This window comes from Platichthys flesus, chromosome 5 (assembly GCF_949316205.1).
Source record: "Platichthys flesus chromosome 5, fPlaFle2.1, whole genome shotgun sequence".
Lineage (NCBI taxonomy): Eukaryota > Metazoa > Chordata > Actinopteri > Pleuronectiformes > Pleuronectidae > Platichthys > Platichthys flesus.
This window is the reverse complement of record NC_084949.1, coordinates 10,614,221-10,641,115: the sequence shown is the minus strand read 5'-3', so window position 1 is coordinate 10,641,115 and position 26,895 is coordinate 10,614,221. Positions and strand designations below refer to the sequence as shown.

General features: G+C 40.6%; 1 protein-coding gene across 1 annotated transcript; it reads left to right on the top strand.

The window, feature by feature from the left end:
* The first annotated feature begins 3,320 nt into the window (after positions 1 to 3,320).
* Positions 3,321 to 16,964, top strand: cxcl12b (chemokine (C-X-C motif) ligand 12b (stromal cell-derived factor 1)). Its single transcript, XM_062388738.1, has 4 exons — positions 3,321 to 3,441; positions 5,768 to 5,885; positions 11,057 to 11,140; positions 13,585 to 16,964. Exons 1-4 carry the CDS (start codon positions 3,375 to 3,377, stop codon positions 13,622 to 13,624), a joined length of 309 nt encoding a protein of 102 aa, XP_062244722.1. The 5' UTR covers positions 3,321 to 3,374; the 3' UTR covers positions 13,625 to 16,964.
* Positions 16,965 to 26,895: the final 9,931 nt, after the last annotated feature.

Below are 26,895 nucleotides of genomic sequence, written 5' to 3'. Positions count from 1 at the left end.
ATAACGTGTTTGTGTGCGTTTGGTTCGAGTGCTATGACACACCTGCTGATGAAAGATGGTTATTGAAGTGGACAGAGAGCATTAGACTCTTTATTTTCATACTCTTTAGTTCTAGTTTAACATATATACATGTTTTCTTTATCTGAGACTCTTTCATCACTACAAACCGTGAATGGAGGCTTGGCCTGAAAACGGCAGATTTAGTCTAAAACAGTATAAAAATTTGAATTCCTTTCTTCTTTCATTAAAAACCCCATTCATTCCCATTTAACCACATCATTACACATTCAGTTCAGTTTTACAAGAGACAAATAATGTTATAATCATCTGTATTTGGGGCAATTACTTGATTCAGATCAGTTGGTGTGGCAAACGCTGCATGTGTGGACCTGATGTAGACCAAACACCCGTCTGCCCTCCATCATCTCCCTCATCATGGCAACTGTTTGTGCGAGCTCGTCTGTCCGGGCGGGTCCGCAAAACAAAGACCTGGCAGCTCTACTGCCTGTAACCTTATACAGGGACATGAAACGCTGACCTCTGACCCCACGTGTGATACAAGTGGCAGCGGTGTCCCACAGGTCTGCGGTGAACCCGCCAGACGCATTCCCGGCCTGCGTCACAGCAGAGCCTCTGTGGCGTGTTAGCGCCAGAGCAGCTAAAACGCTTGTGACATTTGTTTTTGGTCTCGGTAAATACAAGCCTTCGGTGAAGTGATGATAAGATTGACACTGTTTTGGGTAATTTGGGAATTTGGGGTTTATCTGGGCTATCACGTAAATGTTAGTGTTTGCATGAAACATGATACAGACCTATTTTACACTGCCAGACATCCCATCATTGGAATGTTACATACATGAAGGAAATCCCAGTTGCATGTTGAAGGTTTGAGCTGATGGTTGAGCTTCACTGGGATGGACTGTGTTTAATCAAATCAAACCATATAAAGCCACATCTGTTTCCCAGGCCTGCTCTAGAAAGCCGGTACTGCTCTCCTTCTGTAAAGCTCATACTCTGATACAGGAATGGCTTCTTTTTTTTTTTTTAAATGTACAGACTTAAATCAAAACTTCATAATTCATATGGTGTCAACAGAAATAACTGAAGCAGGTATTTCAATCTCTGTGAAGATAAATATCAATAATCAGATATCTGATTATCACTAGAGGTAAGTCAGACTAAATATGCTTTATAATTTGTCTGATAAAACAAGCTAAATCATCTTTTGGACTTTATGACAATTAGCTGTAATTGAATTGTTGTATTGTTATTTGGGCCATAAATCAAAGTTGTTTCTCTCAAAACAAAAAAGACTACAGATTAAATACTTTCAAGATATTTTGCTGTTTCATCTCCTCCACTGTTAATGGTAGTTAAATGGGATTTATACTGCTGGACTCTGGCTCACAGTAAACACCCTCTCAGGTTTACAGCCGACAGCAGGACTCAGACCTGCGAGGACTCTCTCAGCACGCTGCCATGGTACAGGCCTGTAAACCACAGGGGAGGGGTTTCAGTGTATGACTTGACAGACAGTGTTTAGCGGTGTATGGTTTTATTACAGTGGTGGTGGTGGTAAGGGGCTGCAGATGAGGGTGGGGGTGTTCAGCTCTGAGAGAGAGGGCATCAAGTTCTGGCATGAAGACTAGTTTCAGTTCACCAGCTGCTGGGTTCAGAGCCGCAGAGTCAGAAGACAAAAACATGTACATGTATACCTGCATGCATGTTTTCAAACAAACAAACACACGTACCGACATGTACACACATGTATATTCTAACCACTTAGCCACATCTACCCAACGTGTGTCCTGTTACCTGGACGTTTACTGCTTCTTTTTTCAGTTAATAATCTTTGATTAACTGAAAAATAATAGTATGTAAATTTAAATAATTTTTGCTTCTATAAAGAGAGAAATCATCTTATAGTCATTCATCATTGTATCAGTCTCATCTTCACTTATCGTATAATTTATGTAACTGGTGTATCCAACCTTTAGCATGTATCTGATGCTTTTCCTTAATTGTTTTCCAGCTCAGTTTCTCGTTTGTTTCTGCAATAAAGTCATTATTATAAATTAACACAATTTTGATGGTGCTACATTTAGGTTTCGTTATTGAAACAGTTCTTTTCACTGATTTGTTGATGTGTGAAAAATCACTGTTCACTGTTGTTGTATTGACTCTTTACAGACAGTTTCTATTTATAAACATAAACCTAAGAAAGGAAATGTTTTAATAATCTTTTTTGTATGTCTTAACTTTTGTCATTATATATATTTTATAAAAATATTTCTTATTTTTGCTTTTGAATATATTTTGAAAGATTTCTTTTAAAGCTGTGGAGAAGTGTGACATTATTCAGTTTATTGATTTTGGCAAACATGGCCGCCCGTCACTGAAGCTTCACCTCCACTTGCAGCTTTATGTCAATCATCTTTCACCAACAGTTACATCAGGATCCACGAATGCTCTCATTTTCCGTCAGCACTGCGTTTCCTTGCTCCTGTTATTAGTACAATGGTGAAGCCTTCACTGGCCCCTGATGGTTTCATCACAGAGCAGACAATAAAAGTCCAGTGGGGCCCAATAAAGACATGAACCAGGCGTTAGGGATGAGAGCCGAGACAGATGACTGGAAGACAGTGCGCAGGAAAAGAGACAGCGACATGCATGCAAGTAGAGAGGGTGGGGGGTGGGAGTGACAGTCTGTATCCCAGTCAACAATAACACAACACTCAGCTCGGATATACAACAATATTAGTGCAACCACAGGAGATCTGGCTCTGGAAATAGTGAGTGATTGGTGGGACGTGTTGGAAGCTGCCAGTGTGTGTGTGTGTGTGTGTGTGTGTGTGTGTGTGTGTGTGTGTGTGTGTGTGTGTGTGTGTGTGTGTGTGTGTGTGTGTGCGTGTTTGTGTGTGTCTGGCAGATGGCAAGAGGAGGAGAAGCGAATGAACAGAAAAATGCAAAAAGGAGGAAAGTAACAAAAAATTTGAATTAAACTTAGCAGGAAGAGAGAAAATGAAAGAGACCAACTGGAGAGAAGTGAGAGAAAAAAGAGAATCAGAATTCCACAGACTTTCCTCTTGATTCTCAGCCAACACATTTACAATTGAGGAAGTCTGTACTGACTCGCTGCCGCTCGCCTCCCCTCCCCTCCCCTCCTCTCCCCTACTTTCACCTCCTCTCCTCTCATGCTGGGACCCCCCTCCCTCCTGAGAAAGTGGGACTCCCTCTCCCCTCCCTCTCTCTCTCTCTCTCTCCCATCTGAGGCTTTAACACAGCAAAGAGCAGAGCTGCTGGTCACAGTTGTGCCCTGGATTGTAGCTGAGAGAGAGAGCAGCCCTCCTGCAGCCTGTGAGCCCACCACCACCATGGATGTCAAACTGCTGGCACTGATGGCTCTGCTGGCCGTGGCCACACATACACCAGCCTGCAGCGGTGAGTACAGGAACGGTAGACTGGTTATTACTGGAAGCTGTGGCTGTTTCTTTGGTAACTTTTTAACATGGAGGTTAGTTTAGTTATAAAGATGTGGAAAGGGTTTTGCTTCATCAATCATTTGGATTATTAATACTGGCTCTATGTTTTTATACTATCTATTAAGTAACTGCCTGTATTAGAAAAAACAGTAGAATGTCTCAAATCATATTGAAGATACATTCTGGGTTCATGTTTAATTTCTTGTGAGTTGTCAAAGTTTAACTTCTGGAATCCTCAATGTATCAATGTCGATTTTTATTCCTCTAGATTTAGGTTGATGATGATGATGATGATCTTCACTTGTTGACGTCTAGAAAGACATCTTTTTTAGTGTGGGGAGATGGACTTTTGTTTAAAAATGAATTATTATTTTTCTCTATTAAATGCCTATTGTAGCGCTGTAATGATCGGTGAATTTGTCAAATAAATGCAGCTAAGTTTGGATTGATTAGTTGTTCATGCCATCAATTAAAAAATAACCGATTGACTGACTTTTCAAGGGTTAATTTATGTTGGTTTTTAAAAGATTTCTATCTTCATCAATCTTTTTTTTTTTTTTTCATTATTAAATAAAATAAAAAAGATTCAGAACATTTTATAACAAATATACATCGTTCCAACTCTGGATTAATGGTATAGAAATTGAAATATAACATACTGACTAACTGGTTATCTACGTTACTACTGCAGTGTTTTATAATGTTTAAAAGTTATGTATTTTTCTTATAGCTTTTTTAAATCAGTAAATCAAGGTGAAATTAATTGCTATTTAAACTGAAATCCTTCACATATTAGAGTAGTGTTGCTTTGCTGACCAAGCAGTGATCTTCCTCATGTAAACCTGCGGTACAGAACATGTCAGGGTGTTGGGTGCCCTGCGTTTATTCTCAGCTTGTGGTTTCGGCCCCAGTCAGACCCCCGGCAGCACATTAAAGAGTCGGCTCTAAATGTGTGTGTTTGTCTTTTCTCTTTGCTTTCTTTTAATTAGTTTCTAATTAGGGATAAACAATGTGCTGGTGATAGCGCTGGGTGCTCGCTGCCGGCCCTGGTGCTGCGTGCTGCATAATGATCCCTTACTTTGCATGAGAAAAGAGCCTGAATGGCTGAGAGTCATTAGGGTGATATTACTGAGGATTTAGCCATTTGTGGCGGCACATTTGGTGTTGCATTATAAACATGCATATCAATGGGAATTTGCTGAACCTTGAAACAAAAGTCTGTTAGATCCACTTAATTTTGTTGCTTTGTGTGTTTTTCTGAGCAGGAAACGACTCTTGTACAAAGAATGAGTTGTTTAAACTTTCTAAACATCCCCCCCAAAAAATCTGCATCTGTTCTGTGTCCCTCTATAATTTCTTGACTCCCAGTCCAGATTTGTCAAAGCTTTTTCCCCCCTTTTCAAACCCAGTCTATTAAGACTAAAGTCCGGGCCATTAGATGGTTTCTTAACTCATTTAAGTTTTTATTGCTCTTTGCTTTCATCCTCAGTACTGACATTTTCACAACCACAATTCCTTTTTCTTTAGATTTTTAAGAGGACAAACAATTACAAAACTACAATAATCGCCTGCATTTGGAAGTTTCCGCATCTGTGGTCCTCTGGGCCCCCGCAAAGCCTCCATGGAGGCGCGGGGTGATTTGTAATCATTTTAAGAATGTACTTGAGGTGATTTCCACTGAGGCCGTTGATGCCGCCTGAGCCGCAGAGGGCCCTTTCATAAAAGAGGAGGAATATTGCAAATTGAATGTCGAGGGCCCTTCTCCTTCAGGGAGGCCGCGCTAAATGCTCTGGGAGTGAAAAGTTGAGATTCTGCATGTGTGTGTGTGTGTGTGTGTGAGTGGTCAGAAAGCGCTAATCTCTTTTTAATGAACGTGTTGGTCAGAGCTGTAGCAGGTAAACCCATGTGTTCCCATACGATTGAAGACTTGTTACAGTACACTGAACATGTTTTTCCATTTGTCTTCCGAGGGAAGTGATCCATTTAATTACAACTGAAATGGAGTCAAAGCTACTTTCATTTAGATTTAGATTTTATGTTAATAATTAAATCCTTGTGTGGATCTTAACGATCCCTTCTGTGTACGACATTTAAATTAAACATTTAAGCAACATCTCCATCCTCTCCAGTAGCCGCCTCATCTGCTACTGGACTGCAAAACACATTCAACCGATTTATTTCAAATCCTGTCGACGCTTGTGTCAACTTATTACCCTGTAATCCTATTGAATTTCTCTGCTATAATATATAATGCTAATTTGGGCTTTTCCTGTGTGTGCTTGCAGCGAAGCCCATCAGTCTGGTGGAGCGGTGTTGGTGTCGTTCCACCCTCAACACGGTTCCCCAGCGCTCCATCAAAGAGCTCAAGTTCCTCCACACGCCCAACTGCCCCTTCCAAGTCATGTAAGTAAATACGTATAAAGTTACTCCACTGAGTAAAGCTTGATGAAACATTTTTCCTGAGTGGGTCCTTTAAATGATCCTGTCACCGATGGAGCTTGTTGAAGTTCATTCTTAAGGATGTGGGTGAGATTAGGTGAATGTTAATGACTGTGATGGTTAGTGTCAAGCTTCTGGTCTCCTGCAGTCTTCTGGCATGTTTCAGACAATGTCGCCCTTTCCATGTGCACGAGGTTAAAACTCCAGCTCCAGCTCAGTGACTATTCATCTTTAGAGGCTTTAAGGTCTCTGTTTGTACTGGACGTTCATGCACTGGAATAGAGTAGCTGGGTGGTCGGTGACAGGACCATTGTTGGGTCCATGTGCTCATTGAATGAAACATGATGCTCCTTGGATATGTTGCAACACGCGGTGGAGCAACATGTCGGAATGATTTTATATCTGTTCTTAAGGAGCAGCACTAGTGTAAATATTACAACGTAGCTTTATATGTTTTCATTAATTTTAAAATTTCAAACTCAACCCACATATCTATATTGTTACTGCCAAGAGTAAAAGGTCGATTTAGCAGCATTTCAGTGCAGAAAAGCTTTAGAAACACATGTATGAGCCATTGCACCAAATAATGAGAATTAAAAAGAGGTTACCTTTTACCATATTTATTCAGCCAATGAAATCTGTATTAAAGATGATTAAATCTAAATATAATGTAAAAAGTGCCATTTTATTCTTAAATAATTTAATATATTGAAATATATACCCACTACACCCCATCCAATGAAAATCAAATTGTTTATATAGTGAACCCTTTATAAAAATATATATATATATGGGGAAAAATATGCACCCAAACAAATTCACCCATATATTGTACAATACAATATATGTAAAATGTGCTGAAAGCAGTGAGCTATTTGAAGCTTTCATCTGCCACTTAGATAAAACCAAAGAGATGGTAAAAATAATGAAAGTTGACCAAGTATATTGTTGACAACACAGTTCAGACTTTTCACTATTTCACCATCTTGGATTGTTGATAGCTGCACAGTTTTATTTTATAAGCCCTAATCGCTCGGACTATAGAAGGCAGGAGTGTTTCATTATCCCTATGTAATTATCCTGTCAGTCATTTTTCTTTTACTCTATTTAGTTTTCACTGTAATTTGGTTAGTAAAATAAAATCCAAACCTAACAAAAGATACATTAAATTAAATCCAGTGTCGATTAAAAGCGGATGTGTGAAGCATGGTGTTAAAATCTCTCTTCCTTCCTGAGTGAGAGACCTGAGTTTAAAACAACACGATCCACTCAGAGAGGAAAGCAGCGACGGCCCGAGCTCTGGGGGCCATTTATGTTTTGCAAAGGAAGCAATAATTGAGGGTCAAAGCGATTACCTTTGTATTTGTGCTGACCCCCTCTGTGTCCCTTATACACTTTTTCTTTTATTTCCCGACTGCATTGAGAATAATGTCAGTGGTCTGGAACACATTAAGGAAAATCGGCCCCATTCATTTGTTCGCTATAGAAAACTTGACGGCAGAAGAATCACCGCCAAAAGGCTACAGGTCTGTGGTGTTTCTACCAAAAGAGGGGGGGGGGGACGTCGGGTTGAGTGAGTGGCGAAAGGTCAGCGAGGACATGTGATGCTCCGGCCGGGGGCCACACACACGCCCTCGGACTTCCCTCCGCAAACCGGCCCGAGGAGTCAAGAAGTCATTCAGTCGCAGAGCACTGCGCTCAATCTCCACTCAGACAGATGAAAGAAAGCCAGTAACACTATAGCCTCACCCCCCAAAACCTCCGTCCCCTCCGCCCCTTACGTCCCACTGTGCGCCCTCCTCCTACCCCCCCCTGCATGCTGTTGGTATTAACTTGCTGTGAAGTAATTACTACCTGCTGCTTGTGGAACTCCGCTCCTCCAATTCCAGCCAAGTCAATTAGGGTTTAGGCCCTCGGTTGGTCATCCAGACAAGCAGACAGATAAACAGGATGGAGGGAGACACATGAAAACAGCGGTGAGCTCCCCGAGTGGATGAGCCGGGCCATCCCTAATAAAATAAAGTGGAGGGGGAAGAAGGGGACATCCCTGGAGGAAAAGCAAACACAGATCCAGTTACTGAGCTGTTTGGCCTCCCGACTCACATGTTAGTTTGAGGGATTTGAGGCCTGATGCTCAGATTGATGCTCCTGAACCGCTCTTTTAAGTTGAGGAGCCATTTGCTCATTTGCACGTGTGCGTGCGCATCTAAATGGGGGTGAAGAATAGGGGAGGTGGCACTTTAAAGGGGGCAGCAGAGGTGGTGGGGAGGGGGGCACAAATTCAATCAGCCGGCAGTTCGAGGCGGAGAGGAATGCGTTTAATTTGCAGAGTTGTGTGATGGAGCGATGGAGGGCGGAGAAAGAGGAGCAGCGAGGTAATACACCTCTGAGTTGTTAAGTGTCATACACAACCTTTTGCCACCGAGGTGTGAGACCCACATGTTGGGAGGGAGCGAGACCCCGGCCGCCCGCCCCTCCTGCTCAGCCCAGTGGATCCTCTTCTAAATATTTGACTCAATTCTTCATCAACAGGCCAGAACACACACTCTCTGTCACCGCAGAGCTTTAAATCACAAAGACGGATTAAGCCCTTTTATTTTTTAGCTATTTAACCTTTATTTCACCAGGAAAGTGTCAATGAGATTCAAAAAATAATCATGTTTACAAGTGTGTCCTGGACAATAAAGGTCAGAGAGACAGATAACACAACAATAAATAGAAATGGAACCAGAGGGACACACAGAGGGAGCATATGCCTCCATTGAGGCTGATCAATTCCTTGATGAAACCACATTTCACTAAATCCAGGGTAAGTGTTATTGGTCAATCTAAACATTTTTATTTGGATTGAACACACTCAAAAATATCAGTCCCCTGAACAGGTCAGATTAGTTTCCCCTTAACGTCCTATCACACAATGTTATAGACAATAAAAAAGGTTCATGGATTTCCCCCCATGGTCCAGATTCAGTGGGTTCTTCCCTGACTCATACCATATCCCTCCAAGCAGTTTCTGTGTAATGCTGCTAACTAACAAACAAACAAAACAACCTCTTTGGTGGAAGCAATAAAATCTCTAAAACAACAATTCTTTTGGGTAATTTACTTAGTCAGAGACTTGGATTCCTGCAGCGATGCACTTACTTCCACACTCTCATAAAGCGCTATTCTCCCTTCAAGATGGAACGGTTTTTGCTTTAGCTGTTTTATAGTGTCCTAAAATGAATGTGGCAGGAGAAGAAAGGCCTCAGTAAATGACTAAAAATGCACCTTTTGATGTGCGACGTGAGACTTTTCCACCAGTTTGGACCAACAACACCGTTAAATTGCTTCTTTCAAGACGTGAAAGTCAAAAAAACGAGCCTGACCAAACTCCTTTGTCCGCGTCAGGCTACGTGTTGCGATGTGTGTGTGCAGCGCAGGGACAGTTTTACGAGGGGCCATACAGTGGAGTGCGACCTGTGCTGGAAGCCTGCCTCCCGGCTCTGCCTGAGTGGAAACAGAGAGCTGTGATTTTTCACCACCTAGCTGCTCTGTGCAGTAATCCTCGGCCATCCAGCTGTGACGTGTGGCAGGAGGCTCGGAGGTTTTCCGGAGCTTAGTTGAGGTGTCGCTGAGCTCGGCCTTCATCAGCCTCATCGGACGTGATCCCGACGCATTGTGCTCATTTCCACAGTGAGGTCTTCCTTATCAGAACGTGAAATGAGGATGGTATTTGGATTTCATGTTATGATTGGTTCTAACAAAGGGATCCGTGTTCTCTTCAGGGTTGAAAAACATTGCAGGTTATCTGATGTTACATTTGGCAGCAAACTCTTGACGGAAAGGTGACAGGTGGTCAGAGATTCTAATCCTCTGGTTTGAACTGGGAAGTGTTGTGAGATGTTTTGGGGTTTTCAGAGATTAAAGTTAAGCATTTGGTGAACTGGGTTCTTTAAAAAAAAAAGAGATAAATTTAAAGACATATTAGTGTGCAGCATCTTTAGACATTATGTCTGCAACTTTACCATTATTACCATCTCAGATATTTATTGTAATAATAATTTATTGTATATAACAATAATAATACCTTTAAAATCGCTTTAAGAGAATACCAATTTATGATTGTCTTAAAGTCCTTTTGGAAATGATAAATGTTGTTTTAAATTTAAAAGACTAGAGATTTTGTGTATTCAACTTTAATAACTGAAATGTGCCTACATTGTATATTTCTGACAATTAATACAATAATTATAGCCTTCAATGTTTGTTTTTTGCTAATCTTTCTAGTTTGAAAAATTCCAGTATTTTCCATATGTTTCTGCACAAGCTCGCTCCATGTTCTGATATTGCCGATCTGCAACACTTCAATGGCAACACACAATCTGCATCTCACAACAACCACCGTTATTCTGTTGTTGAACACCACCACTTTACTCCCATCAGCTTAATCTGCAGTACAAATTGCCAAACTCTTACTTAGAAAGGGGGAGAGGTGATAGATGATCGGTCCTGATGGATCACTCCTCCCAGGCCAGTGTTTACAAGTTGATTCATTGAGACCTGACTTAAATCAAAACTGCTGACTCTCTAAAATGTGGGAAATCCACTGAAGTCTTAGATGTAGCCGTTAGAAGGTCATTTGTCTCATCAACACAGATACAGTCTCTGCACTTTGCACCGTCAGCAGATGTTCAGCTTCAGAGGAAGCCAAGAGGTGACGGTGTTCACATCAGTGTCCAAGTTTCAGACTAAAATACACACCCTCCTCTTTATCTGTGCTGCCTCCGTATAGCAACACATGTAAGAGTAGACATTGTAAGAGCGGCTGTTTATCCAGTGGTGGAGGAAGGATTCAAACATTCTGGGGGTCTGAGGCGGGGTCTAATGTCACCTGCCCTCTCTGATTGGATCAATGGATCGATTCCCCTCTCGTTATTGAATATCTTCAAAGATGTAGTGAAGTAGAAAGTCGAGATATTCGCAGTTGAATAAAAGTGAACAGTGCCGAATAATGCATCTACCCAAGTAAAGTACAGATACATAAAAAATGCACTCAAGTAGAGTAACAAATTAAAAGTACTTTTTACATCCCACCACTGCACATAAGAACAGAGAGCATGTGGAGTCTGATCTTTGTGTTTTTTCTCCTGCAGTGCCAAACTGAAGAATAACAGGGAAGTCTGCATCAACCCAGAGACCAAGTGGCTGCAGCAGTACCTGAAGAACGCCATCAACAAGTAAGAGATTCTTCTTCTCTCGCTTACAGGGACAGACATGACACACGGCTCCTCTCCGAGTTTGGAGAACAGCAAAGAAGAAATTAACCGTGTTTAGAAAACGGCCATTTCTCAGTTTCCTGCCATCAATTACTCTCCCAAATCACTGACACGGTTGATGTAAGCATCTGAGTTATTATCTGTGACATAATTAGAGTCGAGTAAGAGTGGAAATAAATCTGCTGCTGGGGTTTCATGCTCCCTTCTTTCTCAAGCATCTGAGGCTGTAGCAAAAACTCTACCCGAATCAAATCTTCATAATTTTTACCCCATTTGTTTATGAGTTTTAAAACTACTTCCCTTTTTCTTGTTGATAGCAAAAGCTTCTGCGCCCATTCAATTTTGAATGAGCTGCATAGTTAAAAAGTTCGCCAATATATCTGGAGGTGATTATCACCAGGCTGCAAGTCTGATAGAGTCTTATTAAAACACCATAAACACTTGAGGTGCACAATGTGAAAATTAACAATAAAGTAATTTCTGAGGAATTATAGGATATTGTTTTTTAAACAATGTAGTTCACTGAAACTGGCGTGAGGCCAAGCACCAACCTTGCCTGCCAGGAATGAATGTTTTTATACAACTGATTTAGTGAGAAACTCAGGCTGGATTGTGTTTGGAGGCAATCAATGGAAGAATGAATGAAGCTTTCAATTTATTAACAGCAGCAGGGTTGCCAGGAGCTGTTTATGGTGGGAGAATAAGTCTGTTCAGGCCCGGTATTAACATATAGCCTTAGTCCCACTTGTGATCAGATCTCAACTACCTGCTCTAAATGCAAACAAACATGCATGTCATTTCTGTTCCTGAGACCAAATTTTGATTGGTCTCAGGAACAAACAAAAGTTTACAAGTGTCCGGAGTCTGTGTTTGTGAGTCATTGAGAGAAGGAGAGATAAAGAGAGAGCAGAGCCAGTGAAAGGCTGATTTTGTGAGTAGGTTTACGATGAAGCAATTTTTCGGGAAAAAAAATCTAAAAGAGGCAGTCAGTGTTAATATTCCGCTGTTGGTCACAAATAAGGCAATGTATGGTAATTGCAGAAAAGTATAAAAAACACTTTGGTTCATTGTGAAACTGTAGTGGCTGTCAGCTGAGTAGGTGGTCCTTCACATGTGGCCCAGGACACCTATGTGGCCCTGTGCGTCACAAACCACCTCTGAATGTGGTCTGAGTGATCTGATCTCAAATGCGTCCTCAATGTGTCTTGTGAGCCTTCACACCCGTACTTAAAAGCTGACCGTTTGTGATTGGATCACTCAGGAGGTTAATACCAGGACTGAACGGGGTCCAAGTGTTAGGGTCCCATCTGAGGAGAAAGGGCTTCAATATCAGGTAATGATCATGGTTTTTGTCTGAGGTCAGTGGGAACTCGCCTGCACCAAGTGCTCTATAGTGTCCCAAGGTGCTGAGACACGACTAAATGCAGAGATGAAATATTCATATTCCAAGGTTATAACTACACTCATTGTACAGGTCCTGACACACAACAGATTTTTTTTTAGCCTATTTTATGTTTTAAAGGATTTTTTTGTAGTGTGGCTGATCATAGAAATGACATTAATATGCTGTTTTGTTGATTTTTGCCAAAACGTGAGGCCTCAACATGTCCATGAGTGCTCTCCAGAGCGCCATGTTATATTCACAAGTGCCCTGTTAGAAGAAACGTGCACATTTTTAACAGGAATGCCTGGACTCTGTTCCCCAACAGCATGTTTATTATTGTAGGAAGTAATATAAGTCACCGTTAGTAAGTAAATGATGTTCAGATTCTTTACTTACACAAAAGTACAAAATACTCAAACCCTGTGACTGACGCAGTATCAGAGACATTACTGTTTCAATCCTTATCTATCATCAGCAGCAGTTCACCGTCGTAGCTGATTGAGCCATTTAACCTCATTACTGTCAGTACTTCAGTGAGTCCCAACCTGTAGCTCAGCAGACACATCTGAGGGATATAAGACGATAAACTGGGTAGGCATCAAACTGACTATGAATTGAGTCTGCACTCGTTTTCTGAAATATTATATAATTTTATACAATCAGATTAGTAATAAACGAAATCCCTTTTGCCAAAAAGTTGGGGAACACCTGGTTTAACATTGAGAAATCTGTATAAAATTATAAGTTTATCTTTCATAGAAATTCAATGCAAAGTGTAATCGAGCAGTGTGAAGTCAAATGCAATAGAAATCTTACTCTCCACCTGGTCGTTGGCCAGATTCACCATCTTCTACCGACATGTTGGCTTTTAATAAGCTCCTCTAACAGCAGGTCATCCACATGGTTTATTTCATTATCATCATGATCTACTAGGATCATATTTAGCAAATCTATAACTGTTCATTTCAGAAGTTTAGCCGTTTTCACTCATACATTCTCCTCTTTCTGAATCTCTCTCCAGGGTGAAGAAATCCAGGAGACGCAACAACAAGAAGAACTAAACACAAGGGAAGACGTGTGCGTCGCCAGGCCTGTGCCGAACCTGCAGTATACACCTCCCTGCTACGGATGCATGTAAACACGCTGTATGTACCCGTCCACCTCCCTGGACCACTCGCAGAAACCAGCACTTCACCACCAAACCGTGCCGTCCCCATGCAGCACCACCACCGACCCCTCCGGACGCTCTGTGTCAGCACCGAATGCAAATACACCTCGGAATGACGGGATGCATGTTAATGTCAGATATACAGTATGAGTGTGTGTATGTTTGTATGCTGGGCTAATGGCATGAGAGTGTGTGTGTCTGTGTGTGTGAGAATGTGCTTCACATGAACTAACTCTGACTGTGTGTGTATTGTATTTTGTAACTTCACACGCCTATAAAGGAACAAACTGAGCTTTCTGTCGCACACGCAGGGTTTTGTGGGTAATGTTACCTTCATGGTCCAGATCTGGTTTGGCAAACAGGAGAAGTGTTTCATTTAGGGAAATCTGCCAAGTGAAAACAATCGGTTTTATTTACAACAATACAATTACCTCAACTTTTGACTGGTGACGGTGGCATTACTCCAAGACCAAGGGGTCATGTGGCAGACTGAGACGCTGGCCCGTGGGGTTTCCCTCCCCAAAGTGGCGACCAATCAGAGCTGGTCGTGCTACCACATGGTCTTGCGTTGTCTTTGAGCTTGCTGCATGAACGAAACAGAGATGGAGCTCAGGCAAACTGTTTATGAAACAAGCACTGATCTTATGGTGCTATATATATATGTATCCAGTATAGAGGGTCAGAGCCTTTGATATACTGAAAGTGTAGTTCACTGTTTATCTTATGCAAGATTTGAGGCGGGATGCTGTGACTTCAATGTCTTATAGGAAACCTGTCACAGGAAAGTTAAAGCGCTGTTGATGGAGTGAGAAGTGAAAAGGGAAATGGGGAGGTGATGCATAACGAAGGCCATGTTGTACCGATTAAGATGACACTTATCACAAGAACATGAACATATGAGAAAACAAAAGCCAAATATTGATTCATTTAAATATGAATCATGAAGAAACAGGTGAAAGTGTAACTTTCTATTTCATTTATTTCTAGATTCAGGTAGAAGAGCTACATCCACATTACTATACATTTTAGTTGCAGCGATCTTCGTCCGCAAGAGGGTTTTGGCTCCGTATCAGTATTAGTCCCGGTCCATCCTAACACGCCTGCAAAAGCATATCACGTGACCACTAACGAACACTGGACAGGCGCATCCTGCTCAAGTCCAAAGAAAACGGGAATTGTCGCAGATTGCTCGTAACAACTCGTCTTCTGCACGTGTATCGTTATATGGTCAGCAACACTCACACCAATGCTAAAGCTGGTCGTTTTCTTCATGCAATGGGAGCCTGACGAATCAGCCATGGCTATACATCGTGACTGAAAAGATCCAATCAGCAAGCGCTTGTGAGTGACTCCGTCAATGTTCCCAATCATTCGGTTTCTGCTCGTCTAAACTGAAACGCAGCCCTGGAGTTTTCAAACTAAATTGAGGCCGGCAGCGTTATATATCTCGATTGTAGCCGCTCTAAAATTCTGGAGTAATTTGTCCATATCACAGTTGATGTGTTTCCAATTGAAATCATAGTAATGTGGATGTAGCCTGATCTGAAGACTTTTTTTTACACCTTATCAAAGGGGCAGGAGTAAATGTCCTGACAACATTTAATGCCAGTATTTTCGTACCAACACCTGTCCTGGGTAGGAATGGAAAGCTAAATTATCATAAAGAACGTAAAGCTGAATGATAAATGTCACAAAGGGAATTCTCACGGTGGCAAAGTAGTGAAAGCTGTTTTTTTAATCATCCTTTCTTATATATATTTAAGCCACTTTATTATCAGATGTGTCTTTTATATGTAATGCTTTTATTTTTATATTGTGTATAATTTTACTAAATGTTTTTTAATGCAATGTAAAGTAGGCAGTTACTACTAAATGAAGGCGATTCCATAAAATGCAAAACAAAAGAAACGGCATTAAACTTCATTTTCAAGATTTCATGAAATATTTCACTCATGTGTAATGGTCTGTTTGCAATATGGTAAACACAGAGTACAATGCATTCAAGCTCCAAAGGATACAAATGCCATCTAATAACTTTTTTTTAATACAAAGATCAAACAACATATAAAATATTGTCTTTCTGGTTTTGTTTTCAACCGAATAAAATCTGCTCCGGCCAACACGCAGTGCTAGAAAACAAAAAGGCAGCTGTCAGTGAGTTACAGGAGGAACCATTCAGCTCGGCCGTGCCCCTCCGACACTTGATTCGATTTTTTGCTGCCTTACTGAGGTTGATGTATGATGTGTCAATAGAGCCACTGAGCCAAAACAGAACAAAACCTTTGAGCGGAGCCGACATGTGCTTCCAATCTGGACACTCCCAGCGTCCCACAGGCCTTCTTCCAATCTCACTCAGCTGCTGCCACTACACAAAATTAGGGCCCAATTTTCTTCCCATAAAAATTGTGATCGAAGTCCTGATGCGTGTCGTAATGGTTCTTGTTTAGATTCCCTTTGTTTTTTTGTGGCCAATTTTGAAATCTTTTTCAGTTGATGGTTCAATGGTCATCCAAGTGTAACTTATTTCTCATTCATGCGATGGAAGTTAATGGACATTGATTTTATATCATTTCACTCATTTGTTGACGTCCATTGCCACAGTTACATCTAGAAAAAGATTGGATGGTCATTTCTGTAAAGCTCCACTTTTCTAATATATATGTGATTATTATCTCAATTAGAAGAAATTACATCATTGAAGTAGTAAACATTTCATTTATGATTTATGTGATTAGACACGACAAGTAATTAGTTGTACTAAACGACAAGTGTTTTTTTCATAGTTGTGTGGTCCCATTTAACCCCTGCATTGTCAGAGCCAACTTCATCAAACATCCACTGTGCAAAGTGTTCACTACCATTAAACTACTGTATCAGCCAAACATACAGAAAACTTTACTAACATGCACATTTACCAGCGAATTGAATTTATATAGAAAATATATGTATGAGTGTAAATTTTTGACCAAATGTTCACCACAGTTTTACACGACAAAACGTTTAATCGGCATTAGTGTGTGGATAAATGACCAGAGTGGGAGCATGTGTTCTGCTTCGGAGCCCGAGACAATGTGAAATAACTTCTCCCTCTTTTGAGGCAGCTTCTGACACATATTCTTCATATACCTGAGATGTACTGAGACATTACCCTGTGTATTTTTAGTGATTATAAACCAAGAGGCAATGTTTTTAGCTTTGATACTCAAGCCCTTTTTCAATAAAGTCATATGAAATAAAAATCTGTTTGTCTTTACTTCAGAAAAGCCTTTTGTATACAAAGTCTTTCATGTCATAGCATTGAGTTGTGTAGTTTTATAAATTTAAAGCTACATTGAGTGATATGTGAAACGGCATTAGTTTTCTCTCTTGGAAGAACAGAATAATGTGACCGTGGTAATTATGATCTAATTGATAGTGTTATAAATGCAATTTAACTTCCAGTGTATGTACAGATGTAAACCCACCTGTGTGACATAGGACATACACATTTCCAGTAAGAGAAGCACCTACCCTCAGCTGTGTGATTGGATAACTTTCGTCCAATCAGAGTCAGATGAACAGATATGTATTTGGAACTTCAGGGTCACACACAGTGTGGGAACTTTGAGTGCGGATGTAGTCTTTTTCTCACAATGTAACCACATCTGATATCACGTGTTCACAGACTTCCTTCACACAGTCTAATTTCATTATACAAATACAAACTTCTCTACAATAAATATCACTTTAAAGGCTTAAAATCGCATTGACCCCATATCAGTCTATATATGTGGAGAACTGAAAACCAATTGTTGACCTTAAACCAGGTTAAAGATGCTCATATGTAAAGTAAATAATTTTAAACTGTCGTGAGGAGTTACTTACTCATGATGATGGATATAGAAACTTACAGTGCCACACCTCAGAGAGGTAGAATAACCCAGACTAGACCAGGCAGCCTCTCTCGACCAGACTTCCTGCTGCAGGTTCAGCAGATTATAGATCTGCATCGCCGAGTTTAAATCTCACGCAAACAGCCTGGTATGGTGTACGAACACTTCAAGACTCTGAATAATTCTGTGGGACTATCACTTGACACTTTTCAACCTTAGAAGTGAAACCGATATAGCAAATATTTATTCCAGTAAAGGTGTAAAGAGGAAAGACACATTTAATGCCCATTTACAAAACCTGTCTGATATTTTGCCACCTGAGATTCCAAAAATATTTATTTGTGCTGGTTCATTACTCACGAAGGGAGCTCGGGTGCCTCTGTGAAGCTGTCAGCTCTAATAAAGTAGAAGCATGTAGAGTGGATTAATTTCATGGTGCAGCTCTGTCCTCTGACCTCTGCAAAAATCCATACGGGGAACGTGAGATATGGTTTGGACCCGGACCAAGTGGTTTAGAGGGTCAGGGTTGTGTGTTTGGGCCTTTTTGGAAACAGCCAGGAATAATTATGGGATTTCTATACTGTGCTTACTCAGCTGAGATTCGGCCGCGGTGGAGTTGTGCGACATATGTACAGAATGTGTATTAATATGTATATTTTACTGACACATTGCCGTGATCCAATTCAGCTGCTGAGAAAAAAAAGAATCCAAACCAAACCCAAAGAGGTGGCGGCTCAGCATGTGAAAATCCTTTTAATACAAACAGATAAAACATTACAAGCCAGTGGTGACCTATAAAATGAGACCTGTGGGCTAATTAGAGTCTGAATGAGAGACACTGTTCAGCAGAGAATAATAAAAACACCCACTGATGAAGAGACACAGTATCAATAGATGAAGCAGCACAGTCATGTTGACAAAAAGAAACAAATTGTAGTGTACACATGACACACATATTGTATTAAAGAGTATGATGGTTAATTTATTCAGTCAGCACAACATTATGCAAACATGCAAACTGTCTGTCAGGTCCATTGTTGAACATTAAAAGGGTTATTTTCAAAGTGATGGACTTTTACCATTTTTGACTCCGATATTTCAGAACAAAGAGAAATAATGGGGAATTTATCAGATGTGAGTGAAGTTAAAAAATGTGGTTGTGGGCCTGTGGAGGTTTAAAGTGGCACAATGCAGCAAAGTAGAACCGATCTTTACATAAAGTGTATGTTGCTCATTTACAAATTAGATGAAACACATCAGTGAAAACATCACTAGGATTATTTGATATTCAATTTCTGCCATTCTGCTATAGCTCTGCTGTGATAATATGTCCGTGTGTGGGTTGTGATATTAAGAGTGGATCGGCTGTTAAGAAAAAGGAGGTTATGAAAGCTCTGCAGTAAAGTGACATCCTGTCACAGCTGTGTTATATTTGGGGGGAAAAACTGGAAAAATAAGAACCTATTTCCAAAAAACTTAAAGTTGACAAAGCAAATGCTCAAGGCCAAACCAGAAATAACTAAAATCCCTGGCAAACTAAGTTAGACTCAGTCTGTGGTCCAGATCTTCAGTTCCAAAAGCACTGAATGAGGCCGAGGGGTTCACCGGTGAACTGCCTGAGCCGACAAACGGACGCAGTACCTGCTCCTGAACAGATACAGGTTCATTTCTGGCGAGCAGGTAGGTTGCAAATAAAGATTTGAAATGCAAACAAGAAAAGGTCTCGATAATGGCTAAAGCGTAACTACCACAAGGTTTTTTTAAAATATGACAGGATTTGTTGTCTTATCTGTTGAACCCACAAGAAAATTATCAGGTGATATTCCAGGCAGGTGCAGATGAGAAGGTAAGATGTCATTCTCAATTCAGCGAGTGGGTGGCAAAAGGAGTCTGCATACATGGTTTTTGATTAAGTTTCCTGTGTTTGTTAATATTTTCTTTGTTTCATGAATACTTTCAATAATATATAACTCCAGCCCACTGACCTCCTAAAAAGCAGAGATTATTTCCACGGGCAACAAAAAAGCTGATTAAAAGCTTGTGTAAAATGTTCCATTGCTCCACAAATAAGTTCTCACCACTCCTTCTCAAGTCATTGGTTTATGTCATTTTTTATAAAGGTAGAAAAAGCCAAGGAAAAGTCAATTTGTGATAAGTGGTTGTGGTGTTGGTGTTAAGCCCTAAACTCTAGTGTTTGCTTCTGTTAGTGCTGATCAAAAGAGCTTTTCTACTTTTTCATTTGCTGTGGGGGCTGTTCAGTAAAACACCTACGATTTAAAGAGTGATATATATTCCATAATCGAATCGTCTGTTGCTGTGAATCAAACAGTAACCACATGAAAAGAACATGTGTCTGCTCAGCACACAGCAGCCTTCAACTCGAATCACCTGAGACAGACAACATAACCAGTTCGGACAACAAATTGCTCGGCTGATTTGGTCCTGGAGGTTGTCGGTAATCCGGCGTGATTTGAGGCTCTCGACTGTACATCTTTGAACAACTTAATACCCGGCCAGGACGTTAATAGGAAACATGTTGGCTGTAAAACCACACAGGAAAGTGTGTGTGTGTGTGTGTGTGTAGTGAAATTCCTTGGTTTCCTGAAGAAAGTCTCTGTGTAAAAAGAAAGCAAGGGGAAAGGTAGATACTAATGGGATGTTTCCTGCTCAGGTTTCAAGAAGATCAACCTGATGCTGAGATCAACAGCACATACACACAACTACTATGAAACCACATTTAAATTGCACAAACTCATAAATATTGGTCCCCTAAATACGACGGGTTTTATGTTTGTTTTTTAAACCGAAACTCATGAATTATCCGGGAAATCAATGGAAATGTTGATAAAGCTCTATATCACAATGTTAATTGAGAAGGAATTTTAACTGGAAGTAATTTTTACATCCAGTGTGGAAACTGCACATGTCGTCAAACCTTAATTTGTCACTTTGTGTTCATATAAGTCAGTGCAGGCTTGCATGTGTGTTTCATTACCGCCACCAAGGAGGTTATGTTTCCACCCCTGTGTCCAATTGTTTGATTTCCAGCTGGATTACGCAAAAAACTACTGAACACATTTCAGCGAAACTTGGTGGAGGGATGGTTCATAGGCCAATAAAGAACCTATAACATTCTGGCACACACAAAGGGGGAGATCCACAATTCTTCCTTTAATATTCAGATATTTTTTGTTTTCTGACATTTTTACTGATATCCAGGGATTCCATTAAAATAAAATAAGTCAGGCATATTCCAAATTAAACATCCAAATAAAAGTCCAGATCTAGTGAATGTGAATGTGGTTTCATGAGGGGACTGTTGGGCGCTGGTGGAGGTGACTGAGTGGTGACCCCTCCACATACATGCAGACCCTGGTTACCCCCCGCAGACGACTCACCCTCGGCCTAAACACTATCAACAATCAGCATCAGCAAACAAAGAGTCAAAAAGACAGTCGTGGTTAGAGCTGCCTCCAGCGCTCACTCTTCTCATCTGACAGAGTCAAAGGCAGTGCCATTGTAGAGGGGGAGAAATGAGGATGAAAAGAGTTCACAGTTCTGGCCGCCACAGAAACCACATATCCCACAACACACTTCTTCTCCATCAAATCCATAGGCATTAGTGCAAACAGCTCCGGGGGGTTTTGGAATGTCCTCAGATCCATCACGACAGAGTGGTGGATGTTTCCCAATCTCTGGGCCGGAGAGGAGGGATCACTTTTTCCATCCAGGGACATCCCTTTTGTTTGAACAAAAGAAAAAGGCAGAGAAAGGGGGGTGACCAAAATACAAAATGTAAGCATCCCAGTTGTTCCATAGCAGGGAAAGGGATGTGATACATCTGTTTATTAGCATTTTCTGAGAAACAGGTCTGAGGGAGAAAAACAGGAATGTCATCATTCACGGCTCGTTTTGGGAGACGTCACGTACAAAAGACTCGCAATGATCCCCATTTAATGAGTCATTCCAGTGAGATGCAGGCCCAAGCAGACTGTGTCTTTGTTGCCTGGTTTTCAGGCTCCTCCACTGGCATTCAACAGACAAGCATCATTAACAAAGTGGAGAGTTGACTTCCCAGCTATTTCCTTTTATGCAGCGGACATGGCCTGCAGGCAGTTACCACTGGGCCACTCTGATGCAGTGTGAGATTTACATTCAATATTTTGGCGGTTTGATAACAGTTGCACATGAATTAACAACAAAACAAATTTTTCTATCGTGTACATTTGTTTCTGATCCATTTGGGAGCAAAAATCTCTTCAGCCTGTTCAGCCACAGCGAGAAATGATGAACAGATTCTGATTTCTATCAAACGGCAACAAATAACAAAGCAGCACTTATTTCTCATGCAACAAATAACGCTTTACAAGCAGGCCAGTATACCAGTGTGGGATGTACCAAACTAAATTGTAGTCAGGCACAAATTTGATGTGCTTGTAATTGACTTCTCTTACAACCCCTCCAAAAAAAACTAAACCTGATACACAGAGGCTTCTGTTGGGGAATCTAACAAAACACTTAACTCTATTGAAACGATAGAATAACAGAAGAATTGGACCTAAACCAAAAAGATAGTGGGAGTCACAGAGAAAAAAGGAGGTGTAAATAAAAACAGGCACATGACGAACTCTTAGAATAAGCAAAACCAACAACAACACAAAGCAAGCAACCCAAACTCAGAGAAGCAACTGAAGGTGTTGACCCTCTGACAGCAAACAAGAAACTGAACAAGGAAATGAAACCTCCTTATAACCCCCCCCCCCCCCCCCCCAGTCTCAGGTGACGGCCGCAGCTGAGAGAGATCCCAGGAGCATCCCACTACTGCTGATGAGCTGGTGAACCTGTTACCTGGATTCAGATCTCCACATGATCTCCACGGCCAAAACACCTTTGTGCTACTTTTCACTGTATTTCTACTACACAGAAAAATAACTTTAATTATGGTAACATACAGGAGAATACAGTTTGGTCAACTTAAAGTTAACAAGCTATATAAACAAAATAGGCAATTTAGAAGAAAAAAATTCAAATAATGTTTGGGAAAACTCTTAACTTAACCGACTTACAAGGAGAGATTATGAATATTTACTTGTGAAAATATGACGTCAGCACGAGCTGAACCAGACGCCACCCAGAATTTAGATCCCGTTCGTATTTTAATATCTGATGAAAAAGAACAACTGAGAGTAATTAGCTTTGCCTTAAATCAAGAAGAAGATAAAAAATCTGCCTGAGGCCATGACTGAAGATTAGAAAATTAGATTTTACTTCTAAAAACCGTTGTTTTTTATTGTGAAATTCCAAACGCAAGGACTTTGAAAGTTACAATTCTCTGAAGTCTGATGAACCACAGAGAGCAGAGTTCAGGCAAATCCGCCAGCATTTCTCTGAAGCACACCATAACGTGCTCTTGGTTCTGAAACAAACACTCATTACAGCTTCTGCTCTCTCTCGTCCCGTCACTGTTTACCACTCTTCTCTGTATATTATTGCATTCACCAGCTGCTGCTGTGTCTTCTGCTGAGCTTCTGACACGTTTGAAACGCTTCCTGATGACGGGAGATGCTTTGAAGCTTTGTCTTTGTGCTTTAGGAAACTCTCCATCACACACAAGTTGTCCTGAAATCTTCTGGTCCCAGGCAGTTGCATTGGACGCTTTCCTGAACTTTTCCTGCCAGCCTCCATGTAAAATGTCGGGAAATGTCTACGTGGTTCATGTCTGATCCAATTTTCCACACAATTTCTGGAGTTCATGCCTGAAAACACTCAGAGTATATATGCACATATTTTATATTTAGCAAGATAGAGAAATATACTTTTGACATTCTCTTCAAACAAAGAGGTCAGTCCCTAAGATATTCCACCATTTCCATACTAAATCTGGCTAAAATAAATCTGCGATGGGAACATATGTTTTCTATATTTCATTTAATATTTTGAAGAGAATTAATAAAAGCTTTAGTACAACATTAAAATGCAGTCTGCCAATTCCAAATCCCCTCTAAAAATATCCTCAGGTTCTATTTATTCAATTTGTATTTTATTTTGAAACATAAGGTAAAGGTTGTTTTTGTTTTTGAGTTACATTTGGTTTGATGCCGAGGTACATGAGTGATAATGTGACCAAATGTGTACGTCCCTGTAAAACCAGCAATCTGGGCAAGGTAATGACCAGTTTGGGTTGTTTTTTTTGGCCTTGGCCCAAAGCAGAACGCAAACAAGCTCCCAATATTTTCCTTCCAGTGGTTATTGCAGTGAGACATCACAGTATATCAAACTGGACTTTCCTGGCTGACCCTCGAGAGGTTACGCTTTTTTCTCAGACCGAGTGCGGAGTCCAGATTGTAAACTCGCTTTACTTGGGGGAAAAGGGACATCGTGAAATCCTCATATGTGTTTCATAAGTTTCTGTCTCACAGGGCCTCATTTTGTAGGTGTGATGTTGAAAACACGGTGTCGACACAAACTCCAGAGAAGTGACCGACACACAAAGCAAACCTCCACTGGAGAGAAGAAGCAGCAGAACAGTTTAATCAAATCTAAGCCATTAAAAGGCGTGAAATTCATCAATACAGAGATTTTCTCATGGCTCAAAGTTCAATGTAAAATTAAACCACATGATGTAAACGTCAATGCGATGTAAATGTCTCACATTTATATCGATTCCTCATTTATCACAGCTTTATTCTGGGTTCGTCCAAGCAGGGCAACAGCAGCATCTACGTCTACAGATCCAGGCTCGTAAATGGGGGGTCGCCAGTTCAAATCCGCAGACTGGCCCGAGACATGTGGATGGAAAACACTCTGACACGTTTCCATTCCCTCATCAACAATGCTCCTAACACACATCTATTACAACACATCTGGTCAGCAGCCAATATGTGGCAGGTTCCAGGTATGTGCTGACATGAATGATGTGACGGGTTCACAGATTGTTTATCAATCATTTTTAGAGCGACTTATTTATGGCTGTTGTTGTGTTGTATTTATCATCAGTCGTCAGTCACAAAACACTGAGCAAAATCATACACTCTCTGGCTAGGGAATTGTCCGGTAAAGGTTTAACATTTAATTTGGGTTTAATGACCATTCCAGTCTTCATCATTTACAGAAGCTAAAAAGTCAAACTTTGTCCAGTGTGGTATTGGGCCAATGTGATTTAAAAAAAAATAGTTTTCAAGGAAATCACCCCAAATGGACATGGGTGAGGACATAATATGAGAAAGCAATAACGTGACCCTGTGAAGTAGCTCAAGTTTGTTTTTGTGACATTGATACTGTACATGGTCAGTGTACAATGGTCTGTGAGGCTACAGGGCGGAGCCACACAGGGTTCAAACTCCATCTAAATGTTCACTGGCAACACTGTCTATACAGCAACAATGTAGAGGCACCTCCTTACATGGTATCCAGGACATGTTCGCTATAAATAAGAACAGAGCTTTCCCCCTCCATCAGTCATGAGAAGTTTTCTAACAACAAGTAAATATCGGAGATTTTCTGGAAGTTTTCTCAGGACTGATGGTTTGACAGTTTTATTAAGTAAAATACATTCAAACTTGATTAACAACACCTCTCATGAGAAATTTTAGCTGACCACAAGGACACATTAAAAAATGGAAAAATACTGTTTCTATACTGTGCGTACACACACCAATGCATGGTGTAAGCTTCAGGAGCTGAGTTTATCAATATGCAACAATCGTAGACAAATAATTCAAAGTATTCACCACGGATGGGAAAGCGCAATAAAACGCCACATTGGATTTGAACCGAGCCGTGACTCCCTCCTGGAGAGAGACAGGTCACAGGATTTGACAGCCATAGAGCGATGTCACATAGGCCAGAGGTCCTGGAACCACCTTGGGTGGCATGGTTTAGCTTTCCCCTGCAAAACCGTCCCTGGGGGAGCCGTGAGCAGACTTATAATAGATGTGAACATGAACAAACGCAGGCTGATCTCTCAGTATCCTGCTGAGACTTCAAATCCACAGACTATTCCCCTGCTAAACATCAGGCTCCACTGGGAACGAGCTGGCGAGAGGTTTGGATGAGGAGTGTATGGATTTAAAGCAACAGGAAGACAGCGGCCCAGCAAGGTTATTGTTGGCAAAAGTGACCAATGTCAATGTGATGTTCTAAACCCATCTGTGTGATTTACACATTTTCTTTATCTCAGTTTTCAAACAGTCATCATTGCACTTGTTGAAACTATGTTTTACAGTCCAGGATCAAACTAGGACTTTTAAATTAGTCCTTAATAAAAATCGGAGATAACGCCCTGATGAGAGGAACTTTAGGCATCATTCTCCAGCATCTTTAATTTCACATGGTTTTTATAAGAAGAAAGAAGAAAATTAGCTAAATTAAAGCAGGTGTAAATGTTTTCTGATCCAATGCCACGATCAACAGAACAATATTTTGGTTAAACAAATTATCATGCTGTTATGTTACGGTAATGGAGGACTGGGGGACCTTCATTGTCACAGTGAAAATAATAACCATGTGGTTAAATCTAATTAATTGGACTGTCAATAACAAACACAAAGCCACTATGTTCAGAAGGATTTCTTTCATTATGAATATTCTTATAATTTTTGTTTGTTGACCAATTAGCAAATTCAAGTCAAACTGGTGCATCTATTAACCTACAATAACACATGGTCAAAAATGGCACACAGGCAAAAAAAACTGAATCTGTGGCGCAAAAACAGATCAATGTCAGAATGTGAAGAGAGGAACACGTGTTTTTGTTTGTTCCCTTAGGCACCAGTGTGCAGACACACGGCCACTTTCATAATCTCCGGTTCCATCAAGTAATTTTTCACTCTGCCACCTACTGATGGAGATTTTATGAAAGTCCTAAACGATCAGTTTAGTTAGTTAAGTAAATATATATATATATCTACTGTATATATTTCAGGTTTATATTTCAGATCTGAAATATATATATTTATATTTCAGAGGTCTCGTTAGCAACCGACACAATCTTCAGACCTAAATTAAAAACCTCTCTAAATAAATTAACGACATGAAGCTTTATAGAAACGAAACGAACATTGTGCTTTTACAGAAAGTGATTCTCTGTATGTTGTTGTATCATGAGATCAGTATCTGCTGCATGTGTGTGTGTGTGTGTGTGTGTGTGTGTGAGTGTGTGTGTGTGTGTGAGTGTGAGTATGAGTGTGTGTACGTGAACATAAACCGATTCACCTCAAATGTATTTATAAAATGCTCTCAACAATACAGGTTTTACAACAAAGTACCTTTTGGTACACAGGACATAAACAGA

What these genes read in the sequence shown, in the direction of transcription:
- cxcl12b (XM_062388738.1), top strand. Translation starts at nt 3,375, where the DNA reads ATGGATGTCAAACTGCTGGCACTGATGGCTCTGCTGGCCGTGGCCACA. An exon ending in AACTGCCCCTTCCAAGTCAT is followed by an intron (nt 5,886 to 11,056) that starts GTAAGTAAATAC and finishes TTTCTCCTGCAG; the next exon opens with TGCCAAACTGAAGAATAACA. An exon ending in CTGAAGAACGCCATCAACAA is followed by an intron (nt 11,141 to 13,584) that starts GTAAGAGATTCT and finishes ATCTCTCTCCAG; the next exon opens with GGTGAAGAAATCCAGGAGAC.